The sequence below is a fragment of the Ascaphus truei genome, chromosome 3 (genome assembly GCF_040206685.1).
Source record: "Ascaphus truei isolate aAscTru1 chromosome 3, aAscTru1.hap1, whole genome shotgun sequence".
NCBI classification, from domain to species: domain Eukaryota; kingdom Metazoa; phylum Chordata; class Amphibia; order Anura; family Ascaphidae; genus Ascaphus; species Ascaphus truei.
Genome location: NC_134485.1, coordinates 222,867,955 through 222,888,181, shown reverse-complemented (window position 1 = coordinate 222,888,181; position 20,227 = coordinate 222,867,955). Strand labels below are relative to the sequence as shown.

Genomic DNA, 20,227 nt, shown 5'->3' with positions numbered 1-20,227 from the left:
TAATTCAGTAGAATATTGACACTGAAACACAGAGTGGATCTGCCTTTCTTCATCAGTAATGTGATAGTACAGTAAGGGTCATCATTTCTTTCAATTACAAGAGCTTCTTGCTTTTGAAAAACGAAAACCACAACATAGAGAAGCTATAAGTGGAAATCTGTGTTTTTGTCTATTTGTGCATTTTCATGAATTGGAAACAAAGTTACTGTAAATCCTCATTCTCCCCAGAAGTGGATTTTTGCAAACAATGAGCTCAAACACCTACTTTAAAAAAAAAAAAATGTTGCTTAAATGGTAAAAAGAATGCGGTTAAATACAAATAAATAAAATTCTCTAGCTGCAGTTTCTGGTGTTTCTGTGATGTCTACAGTGTCTTGAGTGTAAACCTATTTATCTCTTGAAGCTATAAAAACTGAAATTAAGTTAAAAAATTAATACGTATCAATAATATGAACATGAATTAATTAGGCAGCCAAAGAGAAGCAGATTTATAAAGGGTGACGACTGATTACCAAAAATTATACAAATACGGACATTATGGACAAAGCTGCAGGAGTCTATGTGCATGAAATTAGGCTGCTAATGATTTTCCATCAAGAGTTGGAATCAATAACAAAAGTACTATATTTTCATATTAGGGCAAGTGAAAGCAACTGTATGCACAAAGACCCGGTGAAGTGAAAGCAATGGATTTGCATGTGATAGCTGAAAGCATTCTACACGTTCATAGTTATCAACAACTGCATTACCCGGTGTGGAACTTGTTTGTGCTACAGTGACAGAAGTTCTCTTTGTTGTTACGCTTGGTGGAGACAAAGATGACTTTGTTGGCAGAATCGAAGGCAGACCTAAAAGGTGCACATTTTTACTGAGGAGACCAAATTCTATCACTTATGATATCACAAGCATGTCAATTCCAATACCCAATGTAAAACACAGAAACACAATCTAACCACCAGACTTTTTACTTGTTTTACTTGTTATGCAGCCCTCTTTTCATACAGCACTAATTATTTTAATATACCAAATAATTATATAATATTATGTATTTTCACTTGATGTAAACGTAAAGGGTACAAAGCATTAATTTCTGATTCATGTTTATGGGTTGGTGACTCACAAAGCTCAGACACAAGTTTTGCTTTTAATGGGCTGCAGCAGATTGCATCCTCATCACCAACCACATTCATATTGGTCAAAATATTTATGAGCTAGAAAATGTTGATCAAGAAAAAAGGGACCTTTCCTAATGTGTTATCTAATGAGAGGAAACAGCGAACACCACTGGGCTTTCCCTGTTGCCTGTTGTATATTGGGCAGTCAGATCATGGCCTACCAACAGGGAAACAATATCTGCCTCCCCCTGCCATCAGAGCTCACTCTATAACATAGACAAACTGAAATTATAAATCATTTTTGAGGCAACAAATTATTATAGTGAATTGTACAATTTAAAATCGAACCACTCATTTGAAATTTGTGAAAAATATTTATGAACCGCATTTGAGCACATTCCTACCTCTCTTTACCTAAACATGGGGAATGTTAATTTTATAATGAAAATAAAAATGTTTTATTTACCATGGTGAGTTTGTGGTTTTTCCAAGCTGGATTCTGTGGTAGGATCATAAAAAGGCTGCTTCTCACTGGCAGCTAAAAACAAATAGTTGTAACTTAGATATTATGCCCAATACTATTGTTCTATAATTAGGATCAGTGCCCTAAAGGAAATAGAAAGGATGAGCAATTGACATCAAAGCCGCCCCCCACCCCTTAGCACCCGAGGAAGAATCAGAATAAACACGTGATAAAAGGACAGACCATGTTTATTCATTGTGTGAATAACATGGTGATGCTGTTAGCTTCCGTAAACGAATGTATGCATTGTTAAAGTAAAAATTATGATTTTTTCTGTGTTTCATTTTAATTTATTTATTTAAAAAAAAGTAGAAGATGAAGGATAAAAGAAGGTTATGGTCCTTCTCAACACCATTAGGTTATGGTCCTTCCTTCTTTTTTAGTTTAAATATAAACTAGCCTCCTTCATTTTGAGGACAGTTGTAATACTGTTTTTTAAGGAATATCCAACATATACTTAGAACTAACTTATGCTTTAAACTACTTAGAACTAACTTATGCTTTAAAAACGGAAATAAATGAGTTACCAGTTGTAATTTGAGGGCTGGTCATTGCCTGCATCTTGTGAATAGTCTGTCTTTCACTTGCTAAAATAAAAAATTAGAAATGTAGTTGCTGTACTTGAGATTATGACACAACTCCTATAAAATGTATAGTGATAGTGTATCAGTGCTATTACATAATGGGCCATATTTACTAAGCAGTGCTTAGTCATAAGGCACTTTATGGTCTATTCAGCATCTATTATGTATGGTCCATTATTTTAGTTATTTGAATGGACCATAACGTGCCTTTCAACTTAGCACCGTCCAGTAAATGTTGGCCCACATGTCTTGCACAATTATTCAACAAAATTTACCCAATAAATTCTTAAGAAAGTAAAGAACATATTTTTTTTTTAATCCAATGAACCACACGTTGGATACAGAACATATCTGTAAACATGTAGTAGCATAACATTGTCTATTTAATTCATCGCTCATGTGGATATAATTACTTTTCAGCATTAGCAGGAACACTGTAAAACTCCATTACGACAAATGTTTTGAGAGCAGCATTGATTCCAGTAGAATATTGACACTGAAACACAGAGTGGATCTGCCTTTCTTCATCAGTAATGTGATAGTACAGTTAGGGTCATCATTTCTTTCAATTGCAAGAGCTTCTTGCTTTTGAAAACCGAAAACCACAAACATATAGAAGCCATAAGTGGAAACCTGTGTTTTTGTCTATTTGTGATTTTTTATGAATTGGAAACAAGTTACTATAAATCCTCATTCTCCCCAGAAGTGAATTGTCACAAAAATGGGCTCAAATTCCTATTTAAAAAAAAAAGTTGCCTAAATGGTAAAAAGAATTGGGATAAATACAAATAAATAAAATTCACCAGCTGTAGTTTCTGGTGTTTCTGTAATGTGTAAAGTGTCTTGAATGTAAACTTCTTTCTCTCTTGAAGCTATAAAAACAGAAATTAAGTTAAATTATTAATAAGTATCACTAATATGAACATGATTTTATTAGGCAGCCAAAGAGAAGAAGCAGGCTTATAAAAGGTGACAACTGATTACCAAAAACTATACAAACACAGACATTATGGACAAAGCTGCAGGAGTTTATGTGCATGAAATCAGTCTGCAATGATTTTCCATCAAGTGTTGGAATCAATAACAAAAGTACTTCAACATTTTCATATTTGGGCAAGTGAAAGCAAATATATGTACTGTACAAAGACCCGTTGAAGTGAAAGCAATGGATTTGCATGTGATAGCTGAAAGCATTCTACAAGTACATAGTTATCAAGCAACTGCATTACCCGGTGTGGAACTTGTTTGTGCTACAGTGACAGAAGTTCTCTTTGTTGTTACGCTTGGAGGAGACAAAGATGACTTTGTTGGCAGAATCGAAGGCAGACCTAAAAGGTGCACATTTTAACTGAGGTGATGCAGACCAAACTCAATCACTTATGATATCACAAGCATGTCAATTCCAATAACCAATGATAAAACACACAAACACAATCTAACCACTTCAGACTTTTTACTTGTTTTACTTGTTATGCAGCCTCTTTTCTGAATGCACTAATCATTTCAATAAAACCAAGAATTATGTAATGTTATATATTTTCACTTGATGTTAAGATTGAAAATTATTAATTTCTGATTCATTTTTATGGGTTGGTGATTTACAAAGCTCAGACACAAGTTTTGCTTTTAATGGGTTGCAGCAGATTGCATCCTAATCACCAACCCCATTCATATTGGTCAAAAATATTTATGAGCAAGAAAAAAGGGACCTTTCCTAATGTGTTATATAATGAGAGGAAAAAGCGAACACCACTGGGGTTTCCCTGTTGCCTGTTGTATATTGGGCAGTCAGATCATGGCCTACCAACAGGGAAAGAATATCTGCCTCGCATCTGCCATCAGAGCTCACTCTATAACATAGACAAACTGAAATTATAAATACTTTTTTGAGGCAACAAATTATTATAGTGAATTGTATAATTTAAAATTGAACCACTCATTTGAAATTTGTGAAAAATATTTATGAACCACATTTGAGCACATTCCTACCTCTCTTTACCTAAACATGGGAATATTAATTTTATAATGAAAATTAAAAAATGATTTACCATGGTGAGTTTGTTCTTTTTCCAAGCTGTATTCTGTGGTAGGATCATAAAAAGGCTGCTTCTCACTGGCAGCTAAAAACAAATAGTTGTAATAGATATTATGCCCATGATGATTGTTCTATAATTAGGGTCAGTGCCCTAAAGGAAATAGAAAGAATGAGCAATTGACATCAAAGCCGCCCCCGCCGCTTAGCACCCAGGGAAGAATCAGAATAAACATGTGATAAAAGTACAGGCCATGTTTATTCATTATGTGAATAACTTGCTGATGCAGTTAGTTTCCTTAAACAAATGTATACTTTGTTAAAGGAAAAATTATGATTTTTTTCTTTGTTTCATTTTTTTTATTTATTTCAAAAAGGTAGAAGATGAAGGATAAAAGAAGGATATGGTCCTTCTCAGCACATAGTGACATCACACAATAGGGAGCACAGAAATTAAGTGAAATCCTCCAATTTTAGATTGAAAATTGTTTGAAACATACGTTGAACATATTTTTAAAAATGCTTATCATTGTTATTTAGGGACCAGTTATCAAGTTTCCACCCTAAATATGTCACTGTCATAGGCTTACACTAGTGCTGAAACAGACTGTTTCTTCAGACCTTTCTATCATCTATAGACGCTGCATGAGTTAGGATGAATATTGCAGATAAACAAAAGAAAACAAAGGAAGCAGCACAGTTCCAATCTAATGTGCATGCATGAATACAGAAGGTGCCTTTACCCAATGTGGTCTTTTGCTGTCCAAGAGGTATGAAAGAGCTCACTTCTGGCATATCTGTGGATACTGGGAGCATCCCTGTTGAAAAATCCATTACTGAATTTGATGACGTAAACTGATATTGAAAGTACTTAGACTTCACATAACACATCATCAATATATCTACTGTGTGTGCATCAATTCATACCACTTAATCATTTTTTTGTTTAAATATAAACTAGCCTCTTTCATTTTCAGGACAGTTGTAATACTTTTTATAGGAATATCCAGCATATATTTAGAACTAACTTATGCTCAAGATGCTTTAAAAGCTAAATTAAATGAGTTACCAGATGTACTTTGAGGGCTGGTCATTGCCTGTGACTTGTGAATAGTCTGTCTTTCACTTGCTAAAAGAAATAATTAGAATTGTATTTGCTGCACTTGAGATTATGACACAGCTCCTATAAAATGTATAGTGATAGTAGTGTAACAGTGCTATTACATAATGGGCCATATTTACGAAGCAGTGCTAAATCATAAGGTACTTTATGGTCCATTCCGCATCTATTGTGAATGGCCCATTATTTTAGTTATTTGAATGGACCATAATGTGCCTTTCAACTTAGCACCGTCAGTAAATATTGGCCCACATGTCTTGCACAATTGTTCAGCTAAATGTTACCCAATATATTCTTAAGAAAGTGAAGAATATATTATTATTTTTTTAATCCAATGAACCACACATCGGGTACAGAACATGTCTGTAAACATGTAGTAGTACAACATTGTCTATATAATTCATCTCTCATGTGGATATAATTACTTTTCAGCATTAGCAGGAACACTATACCACTCCATTACGGCAAATGTTTTGAGAGCAGCATTGATTCAGTAGAATATTGACACTGAAACACAGAGTGGATCTGCCTTTCTTCATCAGTAATGTGATAGTACAGTTAGGGTCATCATTTCTTTCAATTACAAGAGCTTCTTGCTTTTGAAAAATGAAAACCACAAACATATAGAAGCCATAAGTGGAAATCTGTGTTTTATTTGTTATTTTTGATGAATTGGAAACAAGTTACTATAAATCCTCATTCTCCCCAGAAGTGCATTGTCTATAAAAACAGAAATTAAGTTAAATTATTAATAAGTATCACTAATATGAACATGATTTTATTAGGCAGCCAAAGAGAAGAAGCAGGCTTATAAAAGGTGATAACTGATTACCGAAGATTATACAAACACGGACATTATGGATAAAGCTGCAGAAATCTATGTGCATGAAATCAGTCTGCTAATGATTTTCCATCTAGTGTTGGAATCAATAACAAAAGTACTTCTACATTTTCATTAGGGCAAGTGAAAGCAAATATATGTACTGTACAAAGACCCAGTGGAGTGAAAGCAATGGATTTGCATGTGATAGCTTAAAGCATTCTACAAGAACATAGTTATCAAGCAACTGCATTACCCGGTGTGGAACTTGTTTGTGCTACAGTGACAGAAGTTCTCTTTGTTGTTACGCTTGGCGGAGACAAAGATGACTTTGTTGGCAGAATCGAAGGCAGACCTATAAGGTGCACATTTTTACTGAGGTGATGCAGATCAAACTCAATCACTTATGATATCACAATCATGTCAATTCCAATAACCAATGACACAACACACAAACACAATCAAACCACTTCAGACTTTTTACTTGTTTTACTTGTTATGCAGCCTCTTTTCTTACTGTACTAATCATTTCAATAAAACCAAGAATTATGTAATGTTATGTATTTTCACACTTGATGTTAAGATTAAAAATTATTCATTTCTCATTCATGTTTATGGGTTGGTGATTTACAAAGCTCAGACACAAGTTTTGCTTTTAATGGGTTGCAGCAGATTGCATCCTCATCACCAACCACATTCATATTGGTCAAAAATATTTATGATCAAGAAAAAAGGGACCTTTCCTAATGTGTTATATAATGAGAGGAAACAGCGAACACCACTGGGGTTTCCCAGTTGCCTGTTGTATATTGGGCAGTCAGATCATGGTCTACCAACAGGGAAAAAATATCTGCCTGCCACCTGCCATCAGAGCTCACTCTATAACATAGACAAACTGAAATGAAAAATAATTTTTTGAGGCAACAAATTATTATAGTGAATTTTACAATTTAAAATTGAACCACTCATTTGAAATTTGTGAAAAATATTTATGAACCACATTTGAGCACATTCCTACCTCTCTTTACCTAAACATGGGGAATGTTAATTTTATAATGAAAATAAAAATGTTTTATTTACCATGGTGAGTTTGTGGTTTTTCCAAGCTGGATTCTGTGGTAGGATCATAAAAAGGCTGCTTCTCACTGGCAGCTAAAAACAAATAGTTGTAATAGATATTATGCCCATGATTATTGTTCTATAATTAGGGTCAGTGCCCTAAAGGAAATAGAAAGGATGAGCAATTGACATCAAAGCCGCCCCCCACCCCTTAGCACCCGAGGAAGAATCAGAATAAACACGTGATAAAAGGACAGACCATGTTTATTCATTGTGTGAATAACTTGCTGATGCAGTTAGTTTCCTTAAACGAATGTATGCATTGTTAAAGGAAAAATTATGATTTTTTCTTTGTTTCATTTTTATTTATTTATTTAAAAAAAAGTAGAAGATGAAGGATAAAAGAAGGTTATGGTCCTTTTCAGCACATAGTGACATCACACAATAGGGAGCACAGAAATTAAGTGAAATCCTCCAATTTTAGATTGAAAATTGTTTGAAACATACTTTGAACATATTTTTAAAAATACTTATCATTGTTATTTAGGGACCAGTTATCAAGTTTCCATCACAAACATGTCACTGTCATAGGCTTACACTAGTGCTGAAACAGACTGTTTCTTCAGACCTTTCTATCGTCTATAGATGCTGCATGAGTTAGGATGAATATTGCAGATAAACTAAAGCAAACAAAGGAAGCAGCACAGTTCCAATCTAATGTGCATACATGAATACAGAAGGTGCCTTTACCCAATGTGGTCTTTTGCTGTTCAAGAGATATGAAAGAGCTCACTTCTGGCATATCTGTGGATACTGGTGGCATCCCTGTTGAAAAATCCATGACTGAATTTGATGATGTAAACTGATACTGAAAGTACTTAGACTTCACATAACACACCATCAATACATCTACTGTGTGTGCATCAAGTCATACCAATTAAATTTTTTTTTAGTTTAAAGATAAACTAGCCTCCTTCATTGTGAGGACAGTTCTAATACTGTTTATAAGGAATATCTAACATATACTTAGAACTAACATGCTCAAGATGCTTTAAAAAAGGAAATAAATGAGTTACCAGATGTACTTTGAGGGCTGGTCATTGCCTGCATCTTGTGAATAGTCTGTCTTTCACTTGCTAAAATAAAAAGTTAGAAATGTAGTTGCTGCAGTTGAGATATGACACAACTCCTATAAAATGTATAGTGATAGTAGTGTAACAGTGCTATTACATAATGGGCCATATTCACTAAGCAGTGCTGTCATAAGGCACTTTATGGTCCATTCAGCATCTATTATGAATGGCCCATTCTTTTAGTTATTTAAATGGACCATTACGTGCCTTTCAACTTAGCACCATTCAGTAAATGTTGTCCCACATGTCTTGCTCAATTATTCAGCTAAATGTTACCCAATAAACTCTTAAGAAAGTGAAGAATATATATATTTTTAATCCAATGAAGCACACGTTGGGTACAGAACATGTCTGTAAACATGTAGTAGTACAATATTGTCTATTTAATTAATCTCTCATGTGGATATAATTACTTTTCAGCATTAGCAGGAACACTATACCACTCCATTACAGCAAAATTTTTGAGCAGCATTGATTCCAGTAGAATATTGACACTGAAACACAGAGTGGATCTACCTTTCTTCATCAGTAATGTGATAGTACAGTTAGGGTCATCATTTCTTTCAATTACAAGAGCTTCTTGCTTTTGAAAAACAGAAACCACAAACATAGGGAAGCCATAAGTGGAAATCTGTGTTTTTGTATATTTGTTAATTTTTATGAATTGGAAACAAGTTACTATAAATCCTCATTCTCCCCAGAAGTGAATTGTCACAAAAATGGGCTCAAATTCTTATTTTAAAAAAAAGTTGCCTAAATGGTAAAAAGAATTGGGATAAATATAAATAAATAAAATTCACCAGCTGCAGTTTCTGTTGTTTCTGTGATGTGTAAAGTGTCTTGTGTGTAAACTTCTTTCTCTCTTGAAGCTATAAAAACAGAAATTAAGTTCAATTATGAATAAGTATCACTAATATGAACATGATTTTATTAGGCAGCCAAAGAGAAGAAGCAGGCTTATAAAAGGTTATAACTGATTACCAAAGATTATACAAACACGGACATTATGGATAAAGCTGCAGAAATCTATGTGCATGAAATCAGTCTGCTAATGATTTTCCATCAAGTGTTGGAATCAATAACAAAAGTACTTCTACATTTTTATATTAGAGCAAGTGAAAGCAAATATATGTACTGTACAAAGACCCAGTGGAGTGAAAGCAATGGATTTGCATGTGATAGCTGAAAGCATTCTACACGTTCATAGTTATCAAGCAACTGCATTACCCAGTGTGGAACTTGTTTGTGCTACAGTGACAGAAGTTCCCTTTGTTGTTACGCTTGGAGGAGACAAAGATGACTTTGTTGGCAGAATCGAAGGCAGACCTAAAAGGTGCACATTTTAACTGAGGTGATGCAGAGCAAACTCAATCACTTATGATATCACAATCATGTCAATTCTAATATCCAATGATAAAACACACAAACACAATCAAACTACTTCAGACTTTTTACTTGTTGTACTTGTTATGCAGCCCTCTTTTCTTACTGTACTAATAATTTCAATAAAACCAAGAATTATTTAATGTTATGTATTTTCACACTTGATGTAAAAGTTGAAAATTATTAATTTCTGATTCATGTTTATGGGTTGGTGACTCACAAAGCTCAGACACAAGTTTTGCTTTTAATGGGCAGCAGCAGATTGCATCCTCATCACCAACCCCATTCATATTGGTCAAAAAAAATGATGTGCAAGAAAATGTTGATCAAGAAAAAAGGGACCTTTCCTAATGTGTTATCTAATGAGAGGAAACAGCGAACACCACTGGGGTTTCCCTGTTGCCTGTTGTATATTGGGCAGTCAGATCATGGCCTACCAACAGGGAAACAATATCTGCCTCCCCCTGCCATCAGAGCTCACTCTATAACATAGACAAACTAAAATTATAAATATTTTTTGAGGCAACAAATTATTATAGTGAATTTTACAATTTAAAATCGAACCACTCATTTGAAATTTGTGAAAAATATTTATGAACCACATTTGAGCACATTCCTACCTCTCTTTACCTAAACATGGGGAATGTTAATTTTATAATGAAAATAATTTTTTTTATTTACCATGGTGAGTTTGTGGTTTTTCCAAGCTGGATTCTGTGGTAGGATCATAAAAAGGCTGCTTCTCACTGGCAGCTAAAAACAAATAGTTGTAATAGATATTATGCCCATGATTATTGTTCTATAATTAGGGTCAGTGCCCTAAAGGAAATAGAAAGAATGAGCAATTGACATCAAAGCCGCCCCCCGCCCCTTAGCACCCGAGGAAGAATCAGAATAAACACGCGATAAAAGGACAGACCATGTTTATTCATTGTGTGAATAACTTGCTGATGCAGTTAGTTTCCTTAAACGAATATATGCATTGTTAAAGGAAAAATTATGATTTTTTCTGTGTTTCATTTTAATTTATTTATTTAAAAAAAAGTAGAAGATGAAGGATAAAAGAAGGTTATGGTCCTTTTCAGCACAGTGACATCACACAATAGGGAGCACAGAAATTAAGTGAAATCCTCCAATTTTAGATTGAAAATTGTTTGAAACATACGTTGAACATCTTTTTTTAAATGTTTATCATTGTTATTTAGGGACCAGCTATCAAGTTTCCACCACAAACATGTCACTGTCATAGGCTTACACTAGTGCTGAAACAGACTGTTTCTTCAGACCTTTCTATCGTCTATAGACGCTGCATGAGTTATTGCAGATAAACTAAAGCAAACAAAGGAAGCAGCACAGTTCCAATCTAATGTGCATACATGAATACAGAAGGTGCCTTTACCCAATGTGGTCTTTTGCTGTTCAAGAGATATGAAAGAGCTCACTTCTGGCATATCTGTGGATACTGGTGGCATCCCTGTTGAAAAATCCATTACTGAATTTGATGACATAAACTGATACTGAAAGTACTTAGACTTCACATAACACATCATCAATATATCTACTGTGTGTGCATCTAAGTCATACCAATTAATATTTTTTTTAGTTTAAATATAAACTAGCCTCCTTCATTTTGAGGACAGTTGTAATACTGTTTTTTAAGGAATATCCAACATATACTTAGAACTAACTTATGCTTTAAACTACTTAGAACTAACTTATGCTTTAAAAACGGAAATAAATGAGTTACCAGTTGTAATTTGAGGGCTGGTCATTGCCTGCATCTTGTGAATAGTCTGTCTTTCACTTGCTAAAATAAAAAATTAGAAATGTAGTTGCTGTACTTGAGATTATGACACAACTCCTATAAAATGTATAGTGATAGTAGTGTAACAGTGCTATTAGATAATGGGCCATATTCACTAAGCAGTGCTGTCATAATGCACTTTATGGTCCATTCAGCATCTATTATGAATGGCCCATTATTTTAGTTATTTGAATGGACCATTACGTGCCTTTCAACATTGCACCATTCAGTAAATGTTGTCCCACATGTCTTGCACAATTGTTCAGCTAAATGTTACCCAATAAATTCTTAAGAAAGTGAAGAATATATTATTATTTTTTAATCCAATGAACCACTAGTCGGGTATAGAACATGTCTGTAAACATGTAGTAGTACAACATTGTCTATTTAATTAATCTCTCATGTGGATATAATTACTTTTCAGCATTAGCAGGAACACTATACCACTCCATTACGGCAACTGTTTTGAGCAGCATTGATTCCAGTAGAATATTGACACTGAAACACAGAGTGGATCTGCCTTTCTTCATCAGTAATGTGATAGTACAGTTAGGGTCATCATTTCTTTCAATTACAAGAGCTTCTTGCTTTTGAAAAACAGAAACCACAAACATAGAGAAGCCATAAGTGGAAATCTGTTTTTTTGTCTATTTGTTAATTTTTATGAATTGGAAACAAGTTACTATAAATCCTCATTCTCCCCAGAAGTGAATTGTCACAAAAATGGGCTCAAATTCTTATTAAAAAAAAAAGTTGCCTAAATGGTAAAAAGAATTGGGATAAATACAAATAAATAAAATTCACCAGCTGCAGTTTCTGGTGTTTCTGTGATGTGTAAAGTCTCTTGAATATAAACTTCTTTCTCTCTTGAAGCTATAAAAACAGAAATTAAGTTAAATCAATAATAAGTATCACTAATATGAACATGATTTTATTAGGCAGCCAAAGAGAAGAAGCAGGCTTATAAAAGGTGACAACTGATTACCAAAGATTATACAAATACGGACATTATGGACAAAGCTGCAGGAGTCTATGTGCATGAAATTAGGCTGCTAATGATTTTCCATCAAGAGTTGGAATCAATAACAAAAGTACTATATTTTCATATTAGGGCAAGTGAAAGCAACTGTATGCACAAAGACCCGGTGAAGTGAAAGCAATGGATTTGCATGTGATAGCTGTAAGCATTCTACACGTTCATAGTTATCAACAACTGCATTACCCGGTGTGGAACTTGTTTGTGCTACAGTGACAGAAGTTCTCTTTGTTGTTACGCTTGGAGGAGACAAAGATGACTTTGTTGGCAGAATCGAAGGCAGACCTAAAAGGTGCACATTTTTACTCAGGTGATGCAGAGCAAACTCTATCACTTATGATATCACAAGCATGTCAATTCTAATAATCAATGTAAAACACACAAACACAATCAAACCACTTCAGACTTTTTACTTGTTTTACTTGTTATGCAGCCTCTTTTCTTACTGCACTAATCATTTCAATAAAACCAAGAATTTTGTAATGTTATGTATTTTCACTTGATGTTAAGATTGAAAATTATTAATTTCTGATTCATATTTATGGGTTGGTGATTTACAAAGCTCAGACACAAGTTTTGCTTTTAATGGGTTGAAGCAGATTGCATCCTCATCACCAACCACATTCATATTGGTCAAAAATATTTATGATCAAGAAAAAAAGGGACCTTTACTAATGTGTTATATAATGAGAGGAAACAGCAAACACCACTGGGGTTTCCCTGTTGCCTTTTGTATATTGGGCAGTCAGATCATGGTCTACCAACAGGGAAAACATATCTGCCTCCCATCTGCCATCAGAGCTCACTCTGTAACATAGACAAACTGAAATTATATATAATTTTTTGAGGCAACAAGTTATTATAGTGAATTGTACAATTTAAAATTGAACTACTCATTTGAAATTTGTGAAAAATATTTATGAACCACATTTGAGCACATTCCTACCTCTCTTTACCTAAACATGGGGAATATTAATTTTATAATGAAAATAAAAAAACATGATTTACATGCTGAGTTTGTTCTTTTTCCAAGCTGTTTTCTGTGGTAGGATCATAAAAAGGCTGCATCTCACTGACAGCTAAAAACAAATAGTTGTAACTTAGATATTATGCCCAATACTATTGTTCTATAATTAGGATCAGTGCCCTAAAGGAAACAGAAAGAATGAGCAATTGACATCAAAGCGGCCCCCCGCCCCCTTAGCACCCAGGGAAGAATCAGAATAAACATGTGATAAAAGGACAGGCCATGTTTATTCATTGTGTGAATAACTTGGTGATGCTGTTAGCTTCCGTAAACGAATGTATGCATTGTTAAAGTAAAAATTATGATTTTTTTCTTTGTTTCATTTTTTCTATTTATTTAAAAGAAGTAGAAGATGCAGGATAAAAGAAGGGTATGGTCCTTCTCAACAAAAAGGTATGGTCCTAAATCCCACAATAGGGAGCACAGAAATTAAGTGAAATCTTGCAATTTTGGATTGAAAATTGTTTGAAACATACGTTGAACATCTTTTTTTAAATGTTTATCATTGTTATTTAGGGACCAGTTATCAAGTTTCCACCCCAAACATGTCACTGTCATAGGCTTAAACTAGTGCTGAAATAGACTGTTTCTTCAGACCTTTCTATCGTCTATAGACGCTGCACATGAGTTGGGATGAATATTGCAGATAAACTAAAGCAAACAAAGGAAGCAGCACAGTTCCAATCTAATGTGCATGCATGAATACAGAATGTGCCTTTACCCAATGTGGTCTTTTGCTGTTCAAGAGATATGAAAGAGCTCACTTCTGGCATATCTGTGGATACTGGGAGCATCCCTGTTGAAAAATCCATTACTGAATTTGATGACGTAAACTGATATTGAAAGTACTTAGACTTCACATAACACATCATCAATATATCTAATGTGTGCATCTAAGTCATACCAATTAAACATTTTTTACTTTAAAGATAAACTAGCCTCCTTCGTTTTCAGGACAGTTGTAATACTTTTTTAAAAGGAATATCCCACATATATTTAGAAGTAACATACTCAAGATGCTTTAAAAACTAAAATAAATGAGTTACCAGATGTACTTTGAGCGCTGGTCATTGCCTGCGACTTGTGAATAGTCTGTCTTTCACTTGCTAAAAGAAATAATTAGAATTGTAGTTGCTGCACTTGAGATTATGACACAACTCCTATAAAATGTATAGTGATAATAGTGAAACAGTGCTATTACATGATGAATGGCCCATTATTTTAGTTATTTGAATGGACAATAACGTGACTTTCAACGTAGCACCATCTAGGAATTGTTGGCCCACATGTCTTGCACAATTATTCAGCTAAATGTTACCCAATAAATTCTTAAGAAAGTGAAGAATAAATAAAAAAAATTAATTCAATGAACCACAAGTCGGGTATAGAACATGTCTGTAAACATGTAGTAGTACAACATTGTCTATTTAATTAATCTCTCATGTGGATATAATTACTTTTCAGCATTAGCAGGAACACTTTACCACTCCATTACGGCAAATGTTTTGAGAGCAGCATTGATTCCAGTAGAATATTGACACTGAAACACAGAGTGGATCTGCCTTTCTTCATCAGTAATGTGATAGTACAGTTAGGGTCATCATTTCTTTCAATTACAAGAGCTTCTTGCTTTTGAAAAACAGAAACCACAAACATAGAGAAGCCATAAGTGGAAATCTGTTTTTTTGTCTATTTGTTAATTTTTATGAATTGGAAACAAGTTACTATAAATCCTCATTCTCCCCAGAAGTGAATTGTCACAAAAATGGGCTCAAATTCTTATTAAAAAAAAAGTTGCCTAAATGGTAAAAAGAATTGGGATAAATACAAATAAATAAAATTCACCAGCTGCAGTTTCTGTTGTTTCTGTGATGTGTAAAGTGTCTTGTGTGTAAACTTCTTTATCTCTTGAAGCTATAAAAACAGAAATTAAGTTAAATTATGAATAAGTATCACTAATATCAACATGATTTTATTAGACAGCCAAAGAGAAGAAGCAGGCTTATAAAAGGTTATAACTGATTACCAAAGATTAAACAAACACGGACATTATGGATAAAGCTGCAGAAATCTATGTGCATGAAATCAGTCTGCTAATGATTTTCCATCAACTGTTGGAATCAATAACAAAAGTACTTCTACATTTTTATATTAGAGCAAGTGAAAGCAAATATATGTACTGTACAAAGACCCGATGAAGTGAAAGCAGTGGATTTGCATGTGATAGCTGAAAGCATTCTACAAGTACATAGTTATCAAGCAACTGCATTACCCGGTATGGAACTTGTTTGTGCTACAGTGACAGAAGTTCTCTTTGTTGTTACGCTTGGAGGAGACAAAGATGACTTTGTTGGCAGAATCGAAGGCAGACCTAAAAGTGCACATTTTTACTGAGGTGATGCAGACCAAACTCAATCACTTATGATATCACAAGCATGTCAATTCTAATAACCAATGACACAACACACAAACACAATCAAACCACTTCAGAATTGTTACTTGTTTTACTTGTTATGCAGCCTCTTTTCTTACTCTACTAATAATTCCAATATAACCAAGAATTATGTAATGTTATGTATTTTCACTTGATGTTAAGATTGAAAATGATTAATTTCTGATTCATATTTATGGATTGGTGATTTACAAAGCTCAGACACAAGTTTTGCTTTTAATGGGTTGCAGCAGATTGCATCCTCATCACCAACCACATTCATATTGGTCAAAAATATTTATGAGCAAGAAAAAAGGACCTTTCCTAATGTGTTATATAATGAGAGGAAACAGCGAACATCACTGGGGTTTCCCTGTTGCCTGTTGTATATTGGGCAGTCAGATCATGGTCTACCAACAGGGAAAACATATCTGCCTCCCATCTGCCATCAGAGATCACTCTACAACATAGACAAACTGAAATTATATATAATTTTTTGAGGCAACAAATTATTATAGTGAATTGTACAATTTAAAATTGAACTACTCATTTGAAATTTGTGAAAAATATTTATGAACCACATTTGGGCACATTCCTACCTCTCTTTACCTAAACATGGGGAATATTAATTTTATAATGAAAATAAAAAAACATGATTTACCATGCTGAGTTTGTTCTTTTTCCAAGCTGGATTCTGTTGTAGAATCATAAAAAGGCTGCTTCTCACTGACAGCTAAAAACAAATAGTTGTAACTTAGATATTATGCCCAATACTATTGTTCTATAATTAGGATCAGTGCCCTAAAGGAAATAGAAAGGATGAGCAATTGACATCAAAGCCGCCCCCCGCCCCCTTAGCACCCAGGGAAGAATCAGAATAAACATGTGATAAAAGGACAGGCCATGTTTATTCATTGTGTGAATAACATGGTGATGCTGTTAGCTTCCGTAAACGAATGTATGCATTGTTAAAGTAAAAATTATGATTTTCTTCTTTGTTTCATTTTTTCTATTTATTTAAAAGAAGTAGAAGATGCAGGATAAAAGAAGGGTATGGTCCTTCTCAACAAAAGGGTATGGTCCTAAATCACACAATAGGGAGCACAGAAATTAAGTGAAATCTTGCAATTTTAGATTGAAAATTGTTTGAAACATACGTTGAACATCTTTTTTTAAATGTTTATCATTGTTATTTAGGGACCAGTTATCAAGTTTCCACCCCAAACATGTCACTGTCATAGGCTCACTCAAGTGCTGAAATAGACTGTTTCTTCAGACCTTTCTATCGTCTATAGACGCTGCACATGAGTTGGGATGAATATTGCAGATAAACTAAAGCAAACAAAGGAAGCAGCACAGTTCCAATCTAATGTGCATGCATGAATACAGAAGGTGCCTTTACCCAATGTGGTCTTTTGCTGTTCAAGAGATATGAAAGAGCTCACTTCTGGCATATCTGTGGATACTGGGAGCATCCCTGTTGAAACATCCATTTCTGAATTTGATGACGTAAACTGATATTGAAAGTACTTAGACTTCAGATAACACATCATCAATATATCTAATGTGTGCATCTAAGTCATACCAATAAAAAAAAATTCACTTTAAAGATAAACTAGCCTCCTTCATTTTCAGGACAGTTGTAATACTTTTTTAAAAGGAATATCCCACATATATTTAGAAGTAACATACTCAAGATGCTTTAAAAACTAAAATAAATGAGTTACCAGATGTACTTTGAGGGCTGGTCATTGCCTGCGACTTGTGAATAGTCTGTCTTTCACTTGCTAAAAGAAATAATTAGAAATGTAGTTGCTGCACTTGAGATTATGACACAACTCCTATAAAATGTATAGTGATAGTAGTGTAACAGTGCTATTACATGATGAATGGCCCATTATTTTAGTTATTTGAATGGACAATAACGTGACTTTCAACTTAGCACCATCTAGGAATTGTTGTCTCACATGTCTTGCACAATTGTTCAGTTAAATGTTACCCAATAAATTCTTAAGAAAGTGAAGAATATATATATTTTTTTAATTCAATGAACCACAAGTCGGGTATAGAACATGTCTGTAAACATGTAGTAGTACAACATTGTCTATTTAATTAATCTCTCATGTGGATATAATTACTTTTCAGCATTAGCAGGAACACTATACCACTCCATTACGGCAAATGTTTTGAGAGCAGCATTGATTCAAGTAGAATTTTGACACTGAAACACAGAGTGGATCTGCCTTTCTTCATCAGTAATGTGATAGTACAGTTAGGGTCATCATTTCTTTCAATTACAAGAGCTTCTTGCTTTTGAAAAACAGAAACCACAAACATAGAGAAGCCATAAGTGGAAATCTATGTTTTTGTCTATATGTTATGAGTTGGAAACAAGTTACTATAAATCCTCATTCTCCCCAGAAGTGAATTGTCACAAAAATGGGCTCAAATTCTTATTAAAAAAAAAAGTTGCCTAAATGGTAAAAAGAATTGGGATAAATACAAATAAATAAAATTCACCATCTGCAGTTTCTGGTGTTTCTGTGATGTGTAAAGTGTCTTGTGTGTAAACTTCTTTCTCTCTTGAAGCTATAAAAACAGAAATTAAGTTAAATCAATAATAAGTATCACTAATATGAACATGATTTTATTAGGCAGCCAAAGAGAAGAAGCAGGCTTATAAAAGGTGACAACTGATTACCAAAGATTATACAAATACGGACATTATGGACAAAGCTGCAGGAGTCTATGTGCATGAAATCAGTCTGCTAATGATTTTCCATCAACTGTTGGAATCAATAACAAAAGTACTTCTACATTTTTATATTAGGGCAAGTGAAAGCAAATATATGTACTGTACAAAGAACCGATGAAGTGAAAGCAATGGATTTGCATGTGATAGCTGAAAGCATTCTACAAGTACATAGTTATCAAGCAACTGCATTACCCGGTGTGGAACTTGTTTGTGCTACAGTGACAGAAGTTCTCTTTGTCGTTACGCTTGGAGGAGACAAATATGACTTTGTTGGCAGAATCGAAGGCAGACCTAAAAGGTGCACATTTTTACTGAGGTGATGCAGACCAAACTCAATCACTTATGATATCACAAGCATGTCAATTCTAACAACCAATGACACAACACACAAACACAATCAAACCACTTCAGACTTTTTACTTGTTTTACTTGTTATGCAGCCTCTTTTCTGACTGCACTAATCATTTCAATAAAACCAAGAATTATGTAATGTTATATATTTTCACTTGATGTTAAGATTGAAAATTATTAATTTCTGATTCATATTTATGGGTTGGTGATTTACAAAGCTCAGACACAAGTTTTGCTTTTAATGGGTTGCAGCAGATTGCATCCTCATCACCAACCACATTCATATTGGTCAAAAATATTTATGAGCAAGAAAAAAGGGACCTTTCCTAATGTGTTATATAATGAGAGGAAACAGCGAACACCACTGGGGTTTCCCAGTTGCCTGTTGTATATTGGGCAGTCAGATCACGGTCTACCAACAGGGAAAAAATATGTGCCTCCCATCTGCCATCAGAGCTCACTCTATAGCATAGACAAACTGAAATTATAAATATTTTTTTGTGGCAACAAATTATTATAGTGAATTGTATAATTTAAAATTGAACCACTCATTTGAAATTTGTGAAAAATATTTATGAACCACATTTGAGCACATTCTTACCTCTCTTTACCTAAACATGGGAATATTAATTTTATAATGAAAATTAAAAAATGATTTACCATGGTGAGTTTGTTCTTTTTCCAAGCTGTATTCTGTGGTAGGATCATAAAAAGGCTGCTTCTCACTGGCAGCTAAAAACAAATAGTTGTAATAGATATTATGCCCATGATGATTGTTCTATAATTAGGGTCAGTGCCCTAAAGGAAATAGAAAGAATGAGCAATTGACATCAAAGCCGCCCCCCGCCGCTTAGCACCCAGGGAAGAATCAGAATAAACATGTGATAAAAGTACAGGCCATGTTTATTCATTATGTGAATAACTTGCTGATGAAGTTAGCTTCCTTAAACGAATGTATGCATTGTTAAAGGAAAAATTATGATTTTTTTCTTTGTTTCATTTTTTTAATTTATTTAAAAAAAGTAGAAGATGAAGGATAAAAGAAGGATATGGC

The 20,227-nt window shown here is 34.0% G+C and overlaps 1 protein-coding gene across 45 annotated transcripts in view; it reads right to left on the bottom strand.

Moving 5' to 3' along the window:
- Window positions 1-20,227, bottom strand: part of ABI3BP (ABI family member 3 binding protein) — a 425,352-nt gene that overhangs the window by 116,945 nt on the left and 288,180 nt on the right. For 25 of the 45 annotated variants that reach the window (XM_075590134.1, XM_075590143.1, XM_075590151.1 and 22 more), the window contains 30 exons: window positions 19,834-19,905; window positions 19,015-19,113; window positions 18,588-18,656; window positions 17,795-17,854; window positions 17,470-17,544; window positions 16,729-16,800; window positions 15,909-16,007; window positions 15,482-15,550; window positions 14,683-14,742; window positions 14,358-14,432; window positions 13,618-13,688; window positions 12,796-12,895; window positions 12,378-12,446; window positions 11,517-11,576; window positions 11,169-11,243; window positions 10,451-10,522; window positions 9,614-9,712; window positions 9,187-9,255; window positions 8,330-8,389; window positions 8,004-8,078; window positions 7,275-7,346; window positions 6,451-6,549; window positions 5,324-5,383; window positions 4,998-5,072; window positions 4,271-4,342; window positions 3,452-3,550; window positions 3,026-3,094; window positions 2,166-2,225; window positions 1,582-1,653; window positions 750-848 (listed from right to left, as the gene is read on the bottom strand). In XM_075590134.1, coding sequence (XP_075446249.1) covers window positions 750-848; window positions 1,582-1,653; window positions 2,166-2,225; window positions 3,026-3,094; window positions 3,452-3,550; window positions 4,271-4,342; window positions 4,998-5,072; window positions 5,324-5,383; window positions 6,451-6,549; window positions 7,275-7,346; window positions 8,004-8,078; window positions 8,330-8,389; window positions 9,187-9,255; window positions 9,614-9,712; window positions 10,451-10,522; window positions 11,169-11,243; window positions 11,517-11,576; window positions 12,378-12,446; window positions 12,796-12,895; window positions 13,618-13,688; window positions 14,358-14,432; window positions 14,683-14,742; window positions 15,482-15,550; window positions 15,909-16,007; window positions 16,729-16,800; window positions 17,470-17,544; window positions 17,795-17,854; window positions 18,588-18,656; window positions 19,015-19,113; window positions 19,834-19,905 — 2,277 coding nt within the window. The remainder of the gene's footprint in view (window positions 1-749; window positions 849-1,581; window positions 1,654-2,165; window positions 2,226-3,025; window positions 3,095-3,451; window positions 3,551-4,270; window positions 4,343-4,997; window positions 5,073-5,323; window positions 5,384-6,450; window positions 6,550-7,274; window positions 7,347-8,003; window positions 8,079-8,329; window positions 8,390-9,186; window positions 9,256-9,613; window positions 9,713-10,450; window positions 10,523-11,168; window positions 11,244-11,516; window positions 11,577-12,377; window positions 12,447-12,795; window positions 12,896-13,617; window positions 13,689-14,357; window positions 14,433-14,682; window positions 14,743-15,481; window positions 15,551-15,908; window positions 16,008-16,728; window positions 16,801-17,469; window positions 17,545-17,794; window positions 17,855-18,587; window positions 18,657-19,014; window positions 19,114-19,833; window positions 19,906-20,227) is intronic. The other 20 variants (XM_075590177.1, XM_075590179.1, XM_075590137.1 and 17 more) reach the window with 19 other exon arrangements.